We start from the raw sequence: 21,829 nt of genomic DNA, 5'->3' as shown, positions 1-21,829 counted from the left end.
CATCTTCCCAGCCTTAATGAAAGTTTATTATTGTTTTTTTCTTTACCAATACTGCTTCTGAGAGAATGATCTAGGTGCTCCAGAAGCACCTAATTTCAATAGTTTTTCATCAGACATGTTGGCAACCTCTATATTATGTTATTTTGATGCATTAATTGACCACCATTAAAGGCTAAATGGTGTCTATTTTCTATTTCTATTTGTCTATTTTCATAATTTCATCATCCTTTATCTACTACTTTGTTTTTTGTATGTCATGGCACTTGAACTCTGGGCCTAGGTGCTGTCCCTGAGCTCTTTAGCTCAAGGCTAGCACTCTACCACTTAAGCCACAGCACCACTTCCAGTTTTCTGGTAGTTAATTGAAGGAAGATAAGAGTATCGTGTACTTTCCTGCCCCTGCTGGCTTTGAACTTCAATCCTCAGATCTCAGTCTTCTGAGTAGCTAGGATTACAGGCATGAGCTACCGGCACCTGGCCATTATAATACTTTTGTAAAAGGAAATTTGCTGACATCTAAAATATTTGGTTACCCTCAAGTGTAACTGGTAAAGTTTGATTATTTTCCTTTGCTTCTACCATATTTTTAAAGTAATAATTTTTGATATCTATCATTCTCCAAAGATTGTTGGTGAGGACTTTCTTGATGAGTGTGTGGACGTCATGATATTTGATAGAACAGTGCATTGCAGTGATTAATCTTACTCATTTAAAATTTTCAAATTTTTCTTTTTTTTTTTTTTGGTCGTGGGGCTTGAACTCTGGGCTTGGGCGCTGTCCTTGTGCTCTTCAGCTCAAGGCTAGCGCTCTACCGCTTGAACCACAGCACCACTTCCGGTTTTCTAGAGGTTTATTGGAGATAAGAGTCTCACGAACTTTCCTGCCCAGGCTGGCTTTGAACCACGATCCTCAGATCTCAGCCTCCTGAGTAGCTAGGATTACAGGCGTGAGGCACCGGCGCCCGGCTAAAAATTTCAAATTTTTCTAGTGGGAGATCTCTTTAATTTACTTCTGATGTCTTCTGATAAAATCTTGAAGGGCTTTGATAGAGTTTTTGCCTTCAATCTGATACTCTAACAGCTGTTTCTTTTTTCTGCTCCAGACCTGCAATCATCCATTGTTCCAGAGCACTTTTATTCCCTTTATTGTGAAATAATATTTAATTATAAATTTAATGAATATTATAAATATTTAATTATGAATACAAATTGTTATTGCATTAGTAATAATAAAGGTAAGAAATATACATTAAAAATTTTTTACATAACACAAAGACAAGCTGCAAGTAAAAAAAGAATTTCTGGATTAATGATCAATGTAGCAATGTTAACATGATTGGTTGATATTTTTCATTGTCATTTTGTTTTATCATTTGTATATATGGGAATATTAGTGTATATATAAGTATATAAGCATATGCATACAACTTTCCCATAAGCACTTTTTACAAGCAATTTAAAATTTTCTGTTTTATTTAAGTTTTCCACAGAAATAACTGATTGTAAAAAAATTTTCAGCAAATTAAATCCTCATAATCACTGATATTGTGGTTCTTTGTCCTTAATCCTTGAATTTAGGACATTTTCAGAATATAGGACTTTATTTTTATAGGATTGAAGTATGATCATCAAAATGAGTACTTCACAGACATTTCCTTCTTGCTACATTCTAGTAATTTTCCATTTCCCCACACCTAGCCTAGACAACTTCCATTCTATTTCTATTTTTTTAATAAACTGAACTGTTTTAAATACCTTATATAAATAGAATCATATGCTAATTGTTTTTCTGTGACTGACTTACTTTATATAACCTAAACTCCTTAAGTTTTATCCAGGATACACACTTAGACAATATTTTCTACTTTTGAAGGCTGAATAATATTCATTTCATGAATACTACATAATACTTACTTAGTTTTCAGTCACTTAACAACTCAGTAGCTTTCCCCAATCTGTGAACCATGATGACATGAGTGGGGATATACAGACATCTCTTAAGGATCTTGCTTTGAAATGCATACACAGATATAAGATTGCTTGCTCAGATGGTATCTTAGTATATGCCTAGTGAATAACAAACTATCTTAGCCTGGCTAATTTATAAATTATAGACATGTATTCTCAGTGTTCTGAAGGCTGGGAAATCCAAGATCCAGGTTTCAGAAAAATCATTTTCTGGCTCAGTCTGTGTTCTGCTTCTCAGGCAGCAACTTCCTGCTGTATAGAGGAGGAAAGGGTGGACATTGTGTCTTCTTATGGCACATCAGGAGCAGAGGGCCAAACAGGCTCGTCAGAGAATGAATTCCTGTCATGTTGGAGCCCTAGTATGATCAAGCCACCTCTTAAATCTGTTACACATGAATTCTGGAGAGACTCAAACGTTAAAACCACAGTCTATGATGATTTTATTTTAATCGTTTTGTTTTTGGGGTTCAGCTGTGGGGCCTGAACTCTAGGCCTGGGCACTGTCCCTCAGCTCTTCAGCTCAAGGCTAGTGCTCTACCACTTGAGCCACAGAGCCACTTCTGGCTTTTTTTCTTTTTTGCTTATGTGGTGCTGAGGAATCGAACCCAGGGCCTCAGGCATGCAAGGCAAGCTCTCTACCACTGAGCCACCTTCGCAGCCCCTATTTTAATTGTTTGAAGAACTGCTTTGCCATTTTCCACAGTGGTGGCATCATTTTGTATGACTATTAACTATGCACAACTGTCTTAATTTTCTCCACATTCTTGCTAACAGTTGACACGTGTTCTTTTCGTGTGTGTGTGTGTGTGTGTGTGTGTGTGTGTGTGTGTGTGTGTGTGTGTAAGAGAGAGATTATAGAGGATTATAGTAGCTATTCTAAAACATGTGAGAGAGTATCTCACTGTAATTTTGCTTCAGATTGTCTAAGGATTAGTAGTGAGGGAGCATATCTTCATATGTTTGTTGGCCATTCTTATATCAACTTTGGGGAAATGTTCATTCAAGTCTTTATATTTAATCAAGTTATTTTCCCTTTGTTGTTGAGCTGCATAAGTTCCTTATACAATTGGGATGGTATGCTCTTAACAGATGAATTATTTTTTAATGTTTCTCTCATTCTGCGTGCTGCTCTTTCACTCTTTTGGCTCTATCCTTTGATGCACAAAAGTATAGGAGCATTTTTGAGGCCAGGTGTGGTGGCTCACACCTGTAATACCAGATAACCGAGAGGCAGAGAACAGGTTGGAGTCCAGCCAGCCCAAACAAAAAAATTAATGAGACATCATCTCCATCAAGAAACTTGTCATAGTGGCACATGTCTGTGAGTAGCATAGGTAGAAGGATTTTTGTCTGAAGCTGGTCCTACAAAAAAAGGGAAGACCCTCCCTGAACAAAAACACACAAAATGGGGGCTTGGAAGGCGGCTCAGTGGTAGAGCGCTTGCCTTGCATGCCTGAGGCCCTGGGTTCAATTCCTCAGCACCACATAAGCAAAAAGAAAAAAGCCGGAAGTGGCACTGTGGGACAGCGCCCAGGCCCAGAGTTCAGGCCCCATGACCAGCCCCCCCCCCCAAAAAAAAAACCACACACAAAATGAACAAACAAATAAAATACTAGGGGCATGGCCCAAGTGGTGGAGTATCTGGCTTACAAGTGTGAGGGCATGAGTTCAAATCCCCATTCCACAAAAAAAGAAACAAAGATTTTGAAAATACCATGATGATTAACATTATACAGAATTTACATTGGCTGATGCCCCCAGTTCAAACCCAAATACCACAGGCAAAAGACAACATATAACATCTGCTTCATGAAGGACAAATGGCAGATGATTTTCCAAGGATTCATTATGAGGAATGGTTAGTTTCTCATGAATACTTGGTTTCCTGTGGCTATGTGAGGGGTGATGACACCAGATGGCAAAAAGGTCAGTGGTGACACAACTGGAATGACAAAGAGAATGTCACACTGAATTCTGTGTAGATTTAGATTGCTCCTAGAGTTAGTTCCTTCTCAAATAGTGTCCCAAAACTTTGAAATAGTTCATACTTTAAACCCAGGACATTTCTTCAATTGGTGAACAACAGTACCTACACGTGTGGCAAGAATATGGATGCAGTCAACTATGTCCTCAAGAGATAACAGGAGCAAGGAGACCAGGGAAGGATAAATAGCAGTTGGAGAGAAAAGAAGACACAAAAATGTGGAAATAAACAAAAATATGACCAGGAAGTCTATGAAGTCTAGCTGCTTTACCCAATCATTTGCTGAACAGAGTCTGAGTAGAGAAATGGACATAAGGCCAAAGATATACAGATGTGATCCACAAGATGGAAACCTTAATTCCAGTCTCAGAAAGATATGAAGTATCTCAAGCCTGTAATCCTAGCTCCTTCATTGAGAAATGAAGCTGGGGGAATGTGGTTTAAGGACATAAAAGTTCATGATCCCCCATCCCAACCCAACCAATGCCCAGGATAGTGGCATGCACCTGTCATCCACAGTGACGGGGAAGCATCCATAGGAGAATTGAAACCAAGGCATAAGGCAACAACGAGGACTAAAAGGAGCTGGAAACATGGCAGAAGGGGTAGAGAACCTGATTTGCAACCCCAAGGCCCAAAGTTGAATCCCCCATACTGACAACAATAGATAGATAAATAGACAGATAGATAGATAGATAGATAGATAGATAGATAGATAGATAGATAGATAGATAGACATGTAGAGAGATAGATAGGCATCAGCACCTAATTTGTCAGTTAGCAGAGAATCTTAGAACTATTTTCCACTGGATTCTGAATTAGGAGGATTTTTCTGTTGGCTCATCTTAGGTAGAGTTCCATGGAATCAGAGGTGGAGGGAGTGATTTATTAGGGAGGTTTTCTCTTGGGGAAACCTGGAAGAGAGCAAAGACGGCAGAAGACAATGAAGAAACTCAGCAGCAATGTGAGAGGTCAGCTGAAGACTACACTCAGCTGGATCGATTCAGAGCTCTGGAATGAGGGTGCCATCTCAGCGGCTAATTTCAGGCCATCCTTGGCAGAGGGCCAACCCCGGCCTCTGTCATCAGCATGGCTCCCATTGGGTTGAGGCAAACCTCAGAAGGGCGAACTGGAGTCAGAAGAGTCTGAGGACGTAATGGAGGAAGTGAGGAAGGTAAAATAAGTCTGGGAGTTGGACAGGGGCAGATGGGATGGGAGAGAAGGACAGAAGGGGTGAGTCTGGTCCAGAACAGCTGGACACTTAAATGGACATGTTAAGTTGTGGCACTTACACAAATGTTTGACATTCGGAGCATAAAAGTAAAGAAATGAATAAAACTGTCAACCTACATTCATATATTTTATCCATATTCATGTATATTTTTCATATAGTCATATGTACTCATACATAGACACTACCACCACTTAACCAAAGAAGTAAAGAGCCTCTATTGAGAAAGTTTAAAAAAAGAAAAAGAAATTGAAGCAGATTTAAGGAACTAGAAAAACCTCCCATTCTCCTGGGTGGGAAGAATTAACATATAAAAATGGCAATAGTTCCCAGAGCAATGTATAAATTCAAGACAATACTCATCCAAATCCCAACAACTTTCTGTAAAGAAATAGAGAAAGCAATCTTAAATTCAGATAGAATAATAAAAGACCCAGAATAGCAAAAGCCATACTTAGCAGGAAGAACAATGGTGGAAGAATATCAATGCCAATCTTTGAAATCTGTAAATCAGTCTTAATCTCCTGGATTTTAGGAGCAGCCTGCATTTTGCTTTGCAATCAGGAAAACTCAGGAGTATGAGCTTCATGGTCACAAGGGGGAGCTGTAAGACAGGCTCTCTCACTCAACCAGAGTGCTCTCCAAGCAGGCAAAGAATAGTAGCTGTGACTCTGGCTGGAAGCCTGGGGTTCCTTTGTGTTATTTGAAAATCACACAGGAAAGTAAAGTCAGTTTGGGTGCTTTCCTTAATGAAAATGAAAAGTAGTAAATTTCAGCAAATTCCAGAAGCTTTTTGTAGGTGAAGGAAGATGGGCTATCATGTAATTGTATTATAATAGTATTCCTCTAACCGAGGGCTGGGAAGAAAATAGGTATGAAGAGAAGGATGTGTCCGGAGCAGGCTTCCTGATCAAATGGCAAGGCATTCAAACCAATTTCAGTATAAAAATAAAGTTCTTTAGTATATCAGCCACAGTGCACACACCATGGCCACAATGTTACTCAAGCACAGGAAATGGGAAACAAAGCGCTTCAAAGTCAGACACAACTCTAGACCAGCTAATGTAAAATCAGGAAGCCAGGATTTTGTGGAGTATATAGGAGGAGGGAGGATCTAGAAATGATAATGCTTATATCTTTGTATTTACAGTGATGGCAGACCATAACTGCAAGAGAAAGGATTATTAAGTTCCTGCACATTATTAGGAAAGTTATGGTTTATGGAGTACACACAATGGACACACAGAGATATGAGCAAAACCCAGAGAGAGAAGGACAAGGGAATACATCTGCCTGTGATCACACTTGTTAGTCATAGCCCAAATCTAGTTTTGAGGAGTTCTTACAGTGAGCAATTAAACTAAATTGTGTGTGTGTGTGTGTGTGTGTGTGTGTGTGTGTGTGTGTGTGTGTGTGTGTGTGTGTGTGTGTGTGTGTGTGTGTGTGTGTGTCTATGATAGTCCTGGGGTTTGAACTCAGGGCTGGAGGGCTGTCCCTGAGCTTTTTTGTTGTGGTGTTTATTTCTCAAGGCTACTGCCCTATCGCTTGAGCCACAGCTTACAATTCTGGCTTTTTGAAGAAAAGGGTCTCATGAATTTTCCTGTCCAGGCTAGCTTCAAATTGTGATCCTCAGTTCTCAGGATTACAAGCATGAGCCACTGATGCCTGGCTAACTTAATTTTAATATTTGTGATTTTAGTATTTTTAGTATTTTGAAATTAGTTTACTAAAAGGAATTCATCTTTAAGAATATATACATACACGTTTAGTGAGTCAGGAATGCAGTTGTCTTCCTGTTTGAGGTAGAATACTGACTTTATTGTGTTTGGGGAAATGATACACTTTCATATAGTAATTTGCTATTTTAAAATGCCATGATATATTTGACCCCAGTTTTGTAAACCACATTGCAATATATTCTTTGTCTAGAGAGATAGCTCCACCAAACCCACCCAGTATGGATGGTGGCTATTTCTATGTGCCTTGCCCCTCTCAAGCCCATTTCTGCTGCCAGATTTCCTTTATCTAGAGAAAAATATCACAACAGATAAAATAGAGAAGCAGACAGGAAAATTCTGCCAGTTTTCAACTGAGCCACATATTAAAGAGGCTTGCAAAACTGTAAACAAGATTACTTTCTTAATAATATTTTGTTTTGGAAAAGTATTCCATAAATACGTTATTTGGGCAAGTGTAAGCATAATCACTGTTTTTTTGCCAGGTGAAATTTTTATCAGCTTTATTAGCTGATATTAGAAAATATGACAAATATAAATAAACAAAAGCTTTAGGGGGCTTTTTAAAATAAATTTATAGGAATTATAAAGAGGTTCTGAGATACCTCTCCTCAAAGAGAAATTCTGTCCTAGTGACTGGAAATGTACATCTCTTGTGAGTATCAACCCATATAAGCATGTTTAATAGACAACTCAAAATACATAATCCTAAAGAGAACTCTTGGTGTTACCTCCAAACTGACAAACTGGCTGTTTGTCCAGTTTTTCCAGGGTTGGACAATTGTAGCACACTTCTCTGAGATGTTCATTTCCCAAAACTAGCAATAGTCATTGCCTAATATCCTCCACAACTCCCCACAGCTGTTCCAATAGCAGTGTTATATATACTACTGTTCAAATATAACCCTACACATGCTGCTATCAGCACCCACACTACTACCACCTGGCTCAGACGATCATCAGAGTTTCTTGGTTGTGAGAAATTATTTATAAAATATTCTGACCTTCATGAGTAAGATGCCTAAGGGTAGTTGTGGGAAATTACAAATGTCTTTGCTGTCACTATCATCATCACCACTATCATTGTTAATGTCATACTATTATCATTACTGCAACCAGCATCATCACCATTGTCACTAATTCACTATCATCATCATCATCATCATCATCATCACCATCATCATCATCACCATCATTTAAAAATGACCAATCTAAGTAATTTAAATAATTATTTATGTGAGTAGATATAATGATGTTATCAGTTGTCAGTCTTAAAATAGTGATTTAGTAATTACAGTGATTTTGTTTCCTCTAACCAAATTCTAAAGGTCAGTACTTATAAAAGCACATGATGTACATTTACTACAATAATTTTCATACATAAATCTAAGCATACAGCACTGAAATTCTTTAAAAGGTAGCATTAAAAAATTCAGAAACTTTGACTTATCCAATGGATTAAAACATAAGTTCTATATTTTCTTTTCGTAGATAAATAGTTCAGCTTACCTTATCGAGTTCATCTGAAATCGCAATACCTGGGATTCAAAAGAGATTTATAAGACACTTTTAGAAGCAATGCTTAATAGCCAAAATTAAAAATCAAACCAAAGGTTCTATTTGTAAATCTACTGAATGTCCTATTTCTTTTCACTAATTCTTCAAAATAATGTGGCATACCCTTCCTACTAATGAAAACAAATTAGGCGTCAGGTCAACTATGGTAGCCATGAAATGATGAACAAAGCAAATGGTGTGAGAAAACCAGACAAGGACCATGGTTCTTGTAGGTTGTTTGCTGCTACTAACAAATTCACAAGGACACATATGCAAATGCTGTTACGTTAGGATAGTGATCAAGCACAGTGTAGCCTATTACAATTTTGCCCCTTCTCAACAACTGATGGAGATTCAGAGAATGACTAGGTACTTGGGCATACCTGTGTCTGAAGATCACTTATTTTAATTTCCTTATTTAGTTTAGGATGAAACCAACTACAGAGTTTAAGGCCCTTAGAGTGACAGATTCTTGAGCAAATGGATGAATGGCTCCTCCTTACAACTTCTTCTATCATCTACATTCTACTCATTACAATCTACCTGTTCCTCCTTCCTTCCTTCCTTCTTTTCTTCTTTCTTTCTTTTCTTTTCTTTCTTTCTTTTCTTTCTTTCTTTCTTTCTTTCTTTCTTTCTTTCTTTCTTTCTTTCTTTCTTTCTTTCCTTCCTTCTTTCCTTCCTCCCTTCCTCCCTCCCTCCCTCCCTCCCTCCCTCCCTTCCTCCCTTCCTCTCTTCCTTCCTTCCTTCCTTCCTTCCTTCCTTCTTTCCTTCCTTCCTTCCTTCCTTCCTTCCTTCCCTCCTTCCTTCTTATAAGTATCACACACTAACCAATTGCTCCACTGGAACTCCTCCTTTCTTCTTTAATTCCTTTCTTTCTTTCTTCCTTCCTTCCTTCTTTCCTCCTTCCTCCTCCCTTCCTTCCCCCCCTCTTACTCCCATGCTTGTTTATGTTTTATCTTTTAAACAACAGTGTACCTAAGACTGAATACAGGCACTGTGTATCGACACAGGTGCTTTCAAATTGCACAGCAACTGCACAATAATTTCCATGATGTTTTTATTTGTCACTATGGGAAAACATTACAGCTTAAGTTTCACTCCAGGGGTTGGTAAGTGAAGCTTAACAATTATTCAAGGTTGTGCTGAGTTGTATAATCAGATCCCTCACAGAATTCAAGGAGAGATACTCTTCACAGAAAATTCCCAGGGGAGCTGGCTCCTATCACTGCTGAATATGAGGCCGGGGATAACTGACATGTGGTTCCAAAGTCATCAAGAGACGGAAGACAGATATGGCATCCCAGAGCCTGCCGGGAAATTGCAAATCTATCAAAAGGCCAAACATAAATCAGACATTTGTGTATGTTGAAGTTTTAATATTGTCAATGATTAGTTTAAATAACTGATTTTTAAGAAAATGTAGAAACTCTGACATATCTAGGTACATCAATATGTACAGTAATTAAAAGTACATGATTCTAGTTTATGAAAGCCAATCTTACCTTTTTAAATTTACTTTTATCTATTTTATTTCCTTATTTATATTATAAAAGTGATGCATAGAGAGATTACAATTACATAGGTCAGGTAATGAGTACATTTCTCTTCCCTCATTTTCTCCCAATTTTTTCCCTCCTGACCCTCCTCTCCCACAAGTTGTATAGTTCATTTTTAACATAATGTGTGCCATGTCACCACTGCATTTGTTCACCCTTTGTTCCACTATTTCTGTGCTCTCTCTTACCCTCCCCCAAACAATTAAAATAACATACAAGATACAGGGTACATAATTAAAACAGCAACAAAGGAGAAAAAAACAAAAACAAAACAGCAAAATAACAAAAAACATTATTTCTAGTTCTTGGCATTCATTTCAATAAACAATATTTTATATAATCATATGCAAATAGCTATTAAGCCTTTGTGATCTAATCCTAAGAATATCTCCTTTGGTCTCATTGTGTGAATGTCTAGAGTCCTATATAATTTATCATGTGTAAGTGTAATTTTTTTGTCTTTACTACCCATTATATTTACTTGTAGAGCTTTAGATACATTCTAATTACTAAAAATTAGGAAAACTTTGCAAACTATATTTCTTTGGGTTTGGCTTGATATAATTTTTCCCTTCTTTCCATTTCCTTAGTCTTTTGAGGAACCTCCACACTGCTTTCCAGAGTGGCTGAACAAGTTTACACTCCCACCAACAGTGTAGGAGCATTCGTTTTTGGCCACATCCCCACCCGAATCTGTTATTGTCAGTTTTCTTGTTAATAACCATTCTAACTAGGGTGAGGAGGAATCTCCATGTTGTTTTGATTTGCCTTCCTTCCTTCCTTCCTTCCTTCCTTCCTTCCTTCCTTCCTTCCTTCCTTCCTTCCTTCCTTCCTTCCTCCCTCCCTCCCTCCTTCCCTCTCTCTCTCTCTCTCTCTCTCTCTCTCTCTCTCTCTCTCTCTCTCTCTCTCTCTCTCTCTCTCTCTCTTTCCTTTCTTCCTTCCTTCTGCTAGTTGTGGGGCTTGAACTCTGCCTGGGCCTAGACATTATCCCTGAGCTCTTCAGCTCAAGGCTAGTGCTCTGCCACATTGAGCCACAGCACACTTCCAGTTTTCTCGGGGTTTATTGGAGATAAGAGTCTCACTGACTTTCCTGCCCAGTCTGGCTTTGAACTGCAATCCTCAGATCTCAGCCTTCTGAGTAGCTAGGATTACAGGCGTGAGCCACCAGCACCCGGCTTGTATTTCTTTCATGGCCAGAGGTGTCAAGTATGTCTTCATGAGTCTATTGGCCATTCTTCCTTCTTCTTGTGAGAAGTAGCTCTTTAAATCTTTAGCCCATTTATTAATTGAGCTGTTTCCTTGAGGACTTGTTTTAGGGAGATTTAATTTTTTGAGCTCTAAGTATATTTTAGACATGAAGCCCTTCTCTGATACATTGTTAGTAAAGCACATTTCTATTGATCTTGCTAGCTCTATGCCCTTTGCCATGCAGAAACTTTTAAGTTTGATGCAATCCCATTTATCCAAACTTTGATTATGCTTATATTTGCACTTAATACAGTTCTACAGAAATGCTCCATTTCAATATGAATCCAAGATCAAGACTGAATATTTTACTTGAATACACACATTTAAAAGACTAAGATATATTTTAAAAGAAAAAGAAGAGTAGAAAATATGAAGTGGCATTTTCTTTCTTATCAAGTGCTGCAAAGCTTAGCTGTCTGTACCTAAGTAACTCATGGTTCAAGTGCTTGAAACTCTCTTGATTTTGTTAAGTTGCTTCTCTAATACCTCCAACTTGGAAAAAGAAAACTCTTTCTTAAAACTCATTCAAGCTTCAGAAAGCTATGAGTTGATCTTTAAATTCTTTTACACCTCAGATTTATGAATCCATTATTCATAGGATAGCACCAATACATCACTTTTCTGGAAGGTAGCCAAGAACTAAAAAGTGAGTTAAACAATAAAGGCAAAAAATGTGTCTCATAGTACTAGCTCCTCTCTTTTAGCAAACAACCTGGGCGGCTTTTGAGAGATAAAAACCTTCCACAGTGGAGAATGGAGGAGATAAATGCTGTGCTTAAGATATAATTCTGCATAGGAAATAGTATGCCTACACTAGCATAAAATTCAGCTTAATAAATAGAAAATGTTATTCAGATATGGAACTATGTCTCTCATGACTTCATGTGTTTTGTCTGACTATATTTTATTCAAATATGCATTACCATTTTTCTTAATCTTTACACATATTCTTATTATCTTTAAGTAGTTGTGTAAAGAACTTGCCATTTAACAAAGCAATTTATGAATAAAATATATCTTGATCAATGTCATCCCTTTAAACATTCATTCTTACTTATCTCCCTCCTACCCATGCCTTCCCTCGCTCTTCTTAATTTTGTAGGTCTTTGATGACTTTTCCTAAGAAATTATCCAAATAAATCTCCCTTCTATTATATATAACATTTCCAATTTTCTATTATCATTGTCAAATTGCCTAGGGTATCTTTTACTTCTTCATTTCATTTTTAATCAAAGCTTACACTGATTAAAAGTAGTTGCAAGAATTCTAATGAAACACTTCACAGAAGCACAAAGTTTGAGTGGGAATCATATAAACTGAGTAGCCAGAACATTCTTCCCAGAGCCTAACAAGATCCACAGCAATTCCCTGAGCAAAGCTTAGTCACTTTTAGGTATCTCATTCACTCCGAAAAGCCATCGTCCTTTATATTTAGGATTTCTTTAAGGTTATAGATACTAGGGATCTGTAGTAAACAGAAAACAGACACATGAAAATGTAGGGAATTACTAGGAAATATAAGAAAAGATGGCCCAGTATCTGAGTATGGGAACTCATGATGCAGAAGAAGCAAGAGTCCTTGTGAACATGGAAATGGGAGCTTAGAGAAAATGTCCTTTAGTGCAGCCAAAGAGGAGTGGCTTGCTGTAGTGCTGTTTGTTGATCAAGTGAAGAACTGAGCTGACTGAAAGAAAGAGCAGAAACGAGTTGTCTTTTAAAAGTCAGCTTTTCAGCTGAGCACTGGTGGCTCACACCTGTAATTCTAGCTACGCAGGAATCTGAGATCTGAGTATTGCAGTTTGAAAAAAGCCTGGGAAGGAAAGTCGGTGAGACTCTTATCTCCAATAAACAACCAAAGAAGCTAGAAGTAGAGCTGTGCCTAAAGTGGTAGAATGCTAGGCTTGAGCAAAAGCTCAGAGACAGTCCAAGCTCTGAGTTCAAGCCCCAGGACTGGCGCACGCACACACACACACACACACACACCACATAGTCATCTTTTTTTTTTTTATCAGGTTTCCATGGCTCACACCTGTAATCTTCCCTACTCAGGAGGCTGAAATATGAGGTTCAAATCCAACCCAGGCTGGGAAGTCTGTGAGACTCTTATCTCCATTTAACCACCAACAGGCCATAAATGGAAGTATAGCTCAAGTAGTAGAGTGCCAGACTTCAATGAAAAAGCTCAGGGACAGAACCTAGGTCCTGAGTTCAAGCCCTAGGACTGCTGCAGAACAGAAAAAAGTCAGTTTTTCTTCTAGGTTAAGAAACAATGACTGCCACAGGCATGTCAGAGGTGGATTTCATGATGTGACTATAGTGCAAACTGATCTTGATGGTTTCCATTTATGTCCTTCAATCTATGGACCTTCTTATTCATTCTAAAGAAGTCATGGTTCTCAGATCCCCAGATTCTAGTTGTATTTTATCAAGGAAACAAGAGCTATAGATGTTGCCAAGATTTCTATCTTCATAGGCTTCATCTAGAATTATACTATATAAAGTGAAAGTAGAGACTTTCCCCAATTCTCTAAGCTGAATCAGCGCAATTCATTCCACAAAGGTAAGTCAGAATATTCATCTGGTATGTATTCTACTTCTCTGAAATCGCATTCCTTTCTAGAAAAAATGAAAACTGATGCTATAATAATATATGGACTCCCACCCATTTTTCTTCTTTAAAATGCTTTTTTCTCAAGTTCTAAAAAGAACACATGTGCAGGGATAGAATATAATATATTATATATAGTATATATAATATGGAAATATTTCTTTTGTGCTTGCTATTATCAGTCATGAAATGCAAATGTCTGCCCTCTGTTCTCCTACTCCTGGCACTTTTTCCTGGAAAAACTCCAGCCAGTGTTTGCCTCGAAATATAGATCCAAAGGCCAAAGTCTGGATGACCTGCAAGTACTCATCCTACTGTTGTCATGCTTCAGTGAAAGCTGCCAGATGCAGCAAGAGCATCAACCTCAGGAACACTGGAGCCTCATCATCCTGGGAACAGCGGCTCACTTTAGCAAAGGGGTTTGTTCTCCAGTTTTACAAAATAGTGAGCTGTTGTTCTTTGCTTTGATTTAATTTAGTTGTTGGCCTACTTAACTATGCATTTTAAATATCACTCCTTCAATATAAGCCACAATCAGATTCAAAGAGCCAGGCAACTGAAATCAAATCTACAAACACCCAAACTCATATATTCTAATGAAGCTTCATATTTAAAGAAATAGAAGGCAGATTAGAAATGAAGAAAGACAGAGTGTGGTAGGAGCCCTGAAGAAGATGGACCAGGAAAAATAAAAATGGAAGCAGCAGTAGCACTCTTTCAGAAAAACATGGCTGCATTCTGTGCTAGTCATTGCAGCCAGTCCTGTGTGGAGTCCAAGGGCAAATTAGCCTTGCCCTAGGGAATCTTAAAAGTCCAGAGAACAGATGAACTACTTAGAAGCTTACAAAGAGCAGCAGTAAACTCAGTCCAGACAAGGATAACATTATAGTTTCTGTCATACAGGAATATAGGTATGATTAGTAGATTGGGGTCCAGGCAGAAGGGAATTATGGTAAGATTTAGGACTGGAGGACAAAGTTGATCGGAGGGTAAAGAGAAGAGGGTAAAAAAAAGTCCAGCCAGCTTCCTGGATTGTGAAGCAGTGGAAGGAGGTGAGGTGGAATTTCAGGGCATGGTGACAACATAACAGAACATCAAGTGAGTGCAGAGCATGAATCAATCATAGCCCTGGATACGTGATAAATGGCCGAATCATGAAGCACCTTCTCAAAAGCCTTCTTTTATTTAGTTATTGATTTGTTTGTTTTTGTGCCTATGCTGAGGGTTTGAATTCAGGGCCTAGGCAATGTCCCTTAGCTTTTTTGCCCAAGGCTAGAACTCTATGACTTGAGCTCTTTTGCCCAAGGCTAGAACTCTATGACTTGAGCTCTAATTCTGGCTTTTTGGTGGTTAATTGGAGATGCAAGTTTCAGCCTTGGTTGACTTTGAACCTCCATCATCCAATCTCAGCCTCCTGAGTAGCTAGAATTACAGATGTCAGTCATAGGCACCCAGACTCAGATTTTAAATGGAGCTACTGAATATCTAAAACAATATATCAGGGTTTTTTTGTTTGTTTGTTTGTTTGTTTTGGGTCTGGTCGTGGGGCCTGAACTCTGGGCCTGGGCGCTGTCCCTCAGCTCTTCAGCTCAAGGCTAGCGCTCTACCACTTGAGCCACATCGTCACTTCTGGCATTTTTTCTTTTTGCTTATGTGGTGCTGAGGAATCAAACCCAGGGCCTCATGCATGCAAGGCAAGCGCTCTACCACTGAGCCACCTTCCCAGTCCCCATATATCAGGTTTTCATTGTAGATTCACTACACCTTCAGAGAGGGCTTCCCAGAGAAAGAAAAAGGACAAGTGTGAGCAAGACTAGAAATACATTCCTTCACCATTTTCACACTTCTCCTCAGGAAACATGCTGGACTGTGTTCCGCCCCCTCCCCCCCCCCACCCCTGTCCCTTACAGCTGGTTGTGGAACATGAAAGCCATAATGCACAGCACCTCCATGACTAGACATTAGACACCACCCTCCTGGTGCTCTATTGTCTTGCTTCTACAGCAACCTTGAGTGGTTCATGGTGAAGATGGCAGAACAACAGCACAGACATAGTCTGCATCCCTGAAGTATCACATCATGCTATTTCCTGGGTGAATAAAATGATTTGCAATGCATTAAGCCACAGTGATTTTGGATAGGAGACTCTCCTAATACAAGGTTATAGAAATCCAGTCTTTCACACACACTCAATAAGGAGGCAGGAGGTGGGGGGTGGGAGTGTGTATGTGTGTGCCTGTGTGTATGTGTATGAGAGACAGAGAGAGAGAGAGAGAGAGAGAGAGAGACAGAGAGAGAGAGAGAGAGAGAGAGAGAGAGAGAGAGAGAGAGAGAGAGAGAGAGAGAGAGAGAGAGAGAGAGAGAGAGAGAGTCTAATCAGGTCCAGTAAATTATGGCACCACCATCACCAAATATAACATATGCGGAAGAAAGGCTGTCCTGAAAAGGAGGTGGATCCACGATGATATATTGGCTTTAACATGGCAGTAAGATAGCCAAGTAAAGATGTGCTTTAGCCATAGTAATCAAAACACCTTGGTATTGGCATAAGAACAGACCTCAGGACCAATAGAATAGAATTCAAAACCCAGAAATGAACCTACAGACCTACAGCCATCTAATCTTCTATAAGGGAGCTAAAACAATAGAATGGAACAAAGACAGCCTCTTCAGTAAATGGTGCTGGCAAAATTGGTTAACTATTTGTAGAAAACTAAAGCTAGACCCTTATATATCACCCTGCACCAGAATCAACTCCAAATGGATCAAAGACCTCGGAGTCAAAGCAGACACTCTGAAAACATTACAGAATGGAATAGGAGAAACCCTAGGTCTCCTTGGCTCAGGCCGAAATTTTCTGAATAGAGACCTGGAAACACAACAAATCAAAGAAAGGTTGGACAAATGGGATTGCATGAAGTTGCAGAGCTTCTGCATGGCAAAGGACATAGCTAGCAAGATCAACAGAAAGCCCACGGATTGGGAGAAGATCTTTACTAGCCATACAACGGACAAGGGTCTCATATCTAAAATATACTTGGAACTCAAAAAAAAATTAAACCCCCCAACAACAAATCCTCAAAGAAACAACTGCCCAATGAATAAGTGGGCGAAAGACTTAAAGAGAAACTTCTCTGAAGAAGAAAGAAGGATGGCCATTAGACACATGAAGAAATGCTCAACATCCCTAGCCATAAAAGAAATGCAAATCAAAACAACATTGAGATTCCACCTCACTCCAGTTAGTATGGCAAAATCAAAAACTCTAACAACAACAGGTGCTGGAGGGGATGTGGACAGAAGGGAACCTTACTTCATTGTTGGTGGGAATGTAAACTTGTTCAACCACTTTGGAAAGCAGTATGGAGGTTCCTCAAAAGACTTCACATAGAGCTCCCCTATGACCCAGCAATCCCACTTTTGGGCATTTACCCAAATGTTTACAAACAAGACCACACTAAAGCTACCAGCACAACTATGTTTATTGCAGCATTATTTACCATAGCTAAGATCTGGAACCAACCCAGATGTCCCTCAGTAGATGAATGGATCAAGAAAATGTGGTATATATACACAATGGAATTCTATGCCTCCATCAGAAAGAATGACATTGCCCCATTTGTTAGGAAATGAAAAAATTTGGAAAAAATTATGTTAAGTGAAGTAAGCCAAGCCCAAAGAAACATAGGTCCCATGGTTTCCCTTATTTGCAATATCTAGTATATGTATGAGTCAAGTAGAAAAGGTCAGATAATGTGATGTTAGGAAAATGAACCCTTAATGTTTTTTCTTTCATGCATGTGTTTCTAACGCATTTATAAGATTATCTCTTTGTTGCTTTGTATGTCCCTCCCCCACAGTATAACCCCTGCTTTCACTATATTTGATGTCAGTATAACTTGTGGAGGAGATGGGGAAAAACAAGTCGTTTAAAGATACAGGTGGACCGGTTGCAACAATGAGAAGTACAAGTTGTCATGTCCAAAACGAGCTTTACAACGTCAGTGGGGGGGGGGGGAGGATTTGGATAGGGGGGAGGGGGGAGGCTGGGAAGGGATGGGAAGGGTAAACAAAGGAGGAGGCTGCAATGCTTGGTAAGAAATGTACGCATTATCCTGCCCATGTAATTGTAACCCCTCTGTATAGTATGTTCACAAATAAAATAAAATAAAATTTAAAAAAAAAAGATGTGCTTTAGGCATTTACTATAAAGCTTAAAGTGTCTGAGTAGGAAGTGAGCACATTTGAGTTAGTTGTATGAGGAAATATTTATATGATGAGGGTAGATGACTTGGGCTTAAAAGAATAGAGACAAAAGATGAAGCATAAGAACAATAGTTAAAATATCAGAAAAAAGAAAATTTTCTAAGAAATGTACTCATTATCTTACCCATGTAATTGTAACCCCTCTGTACAGTTTTTTCACAATAAAAAAAATTTCTAGGTCATACCTACTGATAGTAGTGTGAGGAAGGGCACCCAAAGAGGATCTACGATCTGTGTCAGCTTCCAGAAAGGACAAAGTCAGGACGTGAGAAGAAAGACAACATAATCAGCAGGATGAATTTGTATTACAGGCACTAGAGAAGTTGAATTTCATTTGGCAATTGGGGACATATTGGGAGCCACAGTGAGAAGCATTTCATACAAGAATCCTTACTGTAATATTATTGTTCTGAAGAGTAGAAGGACAATAAGCAAGTGGAAAGAGTGAGCACTGACTATTCTCTTAGAAATTTTGAACCAAAGGAAGAAAGGAACCTGGTGGAGCCTAGAGTCCACTCAAGCTCCAGAAAAGACCTTGAGTGCATTTGTTTTGAACATTAGTTAAACTATGCTGTCAAATACAGTCACTCACCACGTGGCTATCAAACATTCTTGAAATGAATGTGACTAATCCAAAGTCAGATGTGCTGTGAATTCCAATTCACACCATAGAGGAAGACTTAGTATACACAAACTGCTTTGTTGAAAAGCAACTCCTTTTACAACTACTAAAAATAATAAAAATATAAAAACTAAGATGTTTCAATGATTATTTTATATAGCATATAAGTGAAATTGATCATTTCAATACATGGAATTGATTATGATTATGCTTCTTTTTACTGAAAACTACAAAATCATCCATGGGGCCAATGTTTCTATTGGTGAGGCTTAGCTGGAGCATGTTATAGGCTGATAAATGGGGTAACAGGTAGGCAGAAGTATTAACAGACTTCAAGGCCTACGTCTGGAGACTCCTTTCCCTCTGAACAGGAGTGGCATTCCTGATTGTGAAGCAATGTCACTCTACTGTTTAGAATATCACCCAGTAGGCTTTGAGTAAACCCAAAGGCTATTAACCTTCATGACTCTGATCAGATCAGAAAGATATTTATTATTTTATTTTAATTTATTTGTGTGCTAAAACTGGGATTTGAACTCAGGGCCTGGGCACTGTCCCTTAGCTTTTTTTTACTCAAGTCCAGTACTCTTCTATTTGAGCCACAGTATTACTCCTGGCTATTTTTTTTTCTGGCTAACTGGAAGAAAGAATCTTATGGATTTTCCTGTTTGGGCTGACTTGGAACCTTGATCCTCAGATCCCAGCCTCCTGAGTAGCTAGGATTACAGGTATGAGCAGCAAGCTAAATCAGATATATCTTTACTTAAAAGGTAAACTTCAGGGATAGTCTCCCTTGTGCCCTGAAAGAGAAAATGGACTACTGCTGTGAAAATAGGCAAAGGCCTCATGGCCCCTCACTCCTGCACGGTGCCCACCAATGGCCAATGAGAAAACAGAGAACTCACTCCTCCTGTCTTTCCTAGGACAGAATTTGGCCAGGCTCATGAAGGAGCTCGATGGAAATGTCAAGCCTCAGGTAAGGTCATAGTCCTAAATCTTACCTTAATTCCCTTATCCCTGGACCCCAAGTTCCTAACCATACCCATATTCCTAAGTGACAGAAACTGTAATGGAATAATTTGTGGCTTTTTGTTATTGTGCTTGAATGCAGTTCTGGGAATGAACCTAGGCCCTCTGGGATGCCAGACGAGCACTCTACTGCTGATCAATACCCTGAATCCTTGTGTCTCCTGAGCTACTAAGTTCATGATGACTTATTAAGCGGCGACAGAAGTACAGCGAAACTACCAAATATGTAATTAGTAACGGTTATATGTGAAGCACTCAGCATTTTAGGTATCCTGTCTCATTTGAAAAAAATAAAAACAAAACTATCCTGAGCAGTGTGGGCCCATACCTGTTATCCTAGCTACTCACAAGGCTGAGATCTGAAGATCACAGTTTGAAGCTGAGACAAGAAAGTCTCTGAAACCCTTAGCTTCAATTGACCACTATAAGGCCAGTTGAGATATGGCTCAACTAAGGGGCAGTGCTCAAGCACTGAGTTCAAACCCCCTTAGAGGTGTATACACACACACACACACACACACACACACACACACACACACACACATACACACACACACACACACACACACACACACACACACACACACACCTAAGAAATAAGTATCATCATTATTGTAATTCTACAGTAAAAATACCCATGACCCAGAGTAGTTAGAAAGGATTCTCAATATCCCATAATTAATCCTTGCTGGAGATGAAATTTAAAAGTCACAAATAACAAAAGAAATATAACGTGATTAGCAGAATCAAGAGTTGTCAGAAAATGGAATCAAGACCAGGTGTGGAGAGGTGGCTTTGAGTGAGACAAATGCCTTCTTTAAGAATGGAGGGAGAAGGGAAGGGTGGGTGGGATGTACTTAGCTGTAGATGAAGGGAAAGCAGAAGATGAAACAAAATTCCACTCACTCATCTAAGTCTTTCTGTAGAGTTAGAGGCAAGCTACCAGTTTAAACAGATTAAATGATTAAATGGGGGCTGCAGATTCTTGTGTGGGTTTTAAGAAAAATAAACAGTTGCAGAGAGGAAAAGGGACTGACACAAAATGGGTAAGGATTGAAAACCATGAAGTATCAATGCAGTGCTAGGCTTTGATGTCTCTCATTTTTTTACCCCAGAGGCTTTCAGCCTGGGGAAGAAGAGATGATGACTGCAGCATTTTTGCAAGGAGGAGATGATGAAAAAATAATGGAAATAAGGTCAAATAAGGATGCTGGCAAGACTGTTCCACAGTTTAGTCTGGGCAGAGGACTGGAAAGCAGAAGTAGGAGAATGGCTGGAATATAGATTGTTACTTACAAAACTGGCATTCTGATTGAATCTCCCATAGAAGCTGTTAAAGGTATATAACTCAGGTGAGACCTTTAAGAGGTGATTGGAGCTCTTTCCTCAATAACAGATTAATCTGTTCACCTGATTAATATGTGAAGGGGTTTGGTTGGGTTGCTCAGACACTTAGATTCTGGCAATATGATGCTTTGCTCTGCCTCAGAATTCTGTCACCAGATGTAGCCCTTCAACCTCTGTCACAGCCATGAGAATATTAAGTTATTCATAATATAAGCCAGAGAGAGGGAGGGGGAAACAATGAAGGAATAAGGGACTAAACTATCTACAGGATACAGCCAGAAGATTCCAACATAAGAAGAAGAAAAAGTCAGAAAGAATGCAAATATATTCAACCACAATCTCTAACTTTGGAATGCGAATTATCCAATACTGAAATAAGGGCTCTGGAATACAAATTACTCAACATTAAAATAAGTGCTTGCAAAAAATGAAAAGACTTTTTATATTAATCTAATGTAAAAGCTTTCATTTCACAGGACTAAGAAAATGATGAGTGAGTCTAAATATTACATTCAAAACTGGAAGCTTGGGTATGTCAGAGCAAAGCCCAGGTCATGGCTCTATCCACTGCGCTCTCCACCACAATACTGATATCTTCCTTGGGTGGTTTAACTCAAGTGTTGGTAAAAGAGATAACAGACTACACACAGTATTCAAAATTCAACACTTTAAAAATG

At 38.9% G+C, this 21,829-nt stretch overlaps 1 protein-coding gene across 15 annotated transcripts in view; it reads right to left on the bottom strand.

Annotated features, from left to right (window-relative positions):
* CUNH8orf34 (chromosome unknown C8orf34 homolog) overlaps window positions 1-21,829 on the bottom strand; it is a 413,720-nt gene that overhangs the window by 236,486 nt on the left and 155,405 nt on the right. For all 15 annotated transcript variants that reach the window (XM_069990879.1, XM_069990886.1, XM_069990876.1 and 12 more), the window contains one exon: window positions 8,428-8,456. In XM_069990879.1, coding sequence (XP_069846980.1) covers window positions 8,428-8,456 — 29 coding nt within the window. The remainder of the gene's footprint in view (window positions 1-8,427; window positions 8,457-21,829) is intronic.

This window comes from Dipodomys merriami, unplaced genomic scaffold (assembly GCF_024711535.1).
Source record: "Dipodomys merriami isolate MVZ:Mamm:240054 unplaced genomic scaffold, mDipMer1.0.p SCAF_4, whole genome shotgun sequence".
In the NCBI taxonomy this organism is placed as follows: Eukaryota; Metazoa; Chordata; class Mammalia; order Rodentia; family Heteromyidae; genus Dipodomys; species Dipodomys merriami.
This window is presented reverse-complemented; position numbering and strand designations above follow the sequence as displayed.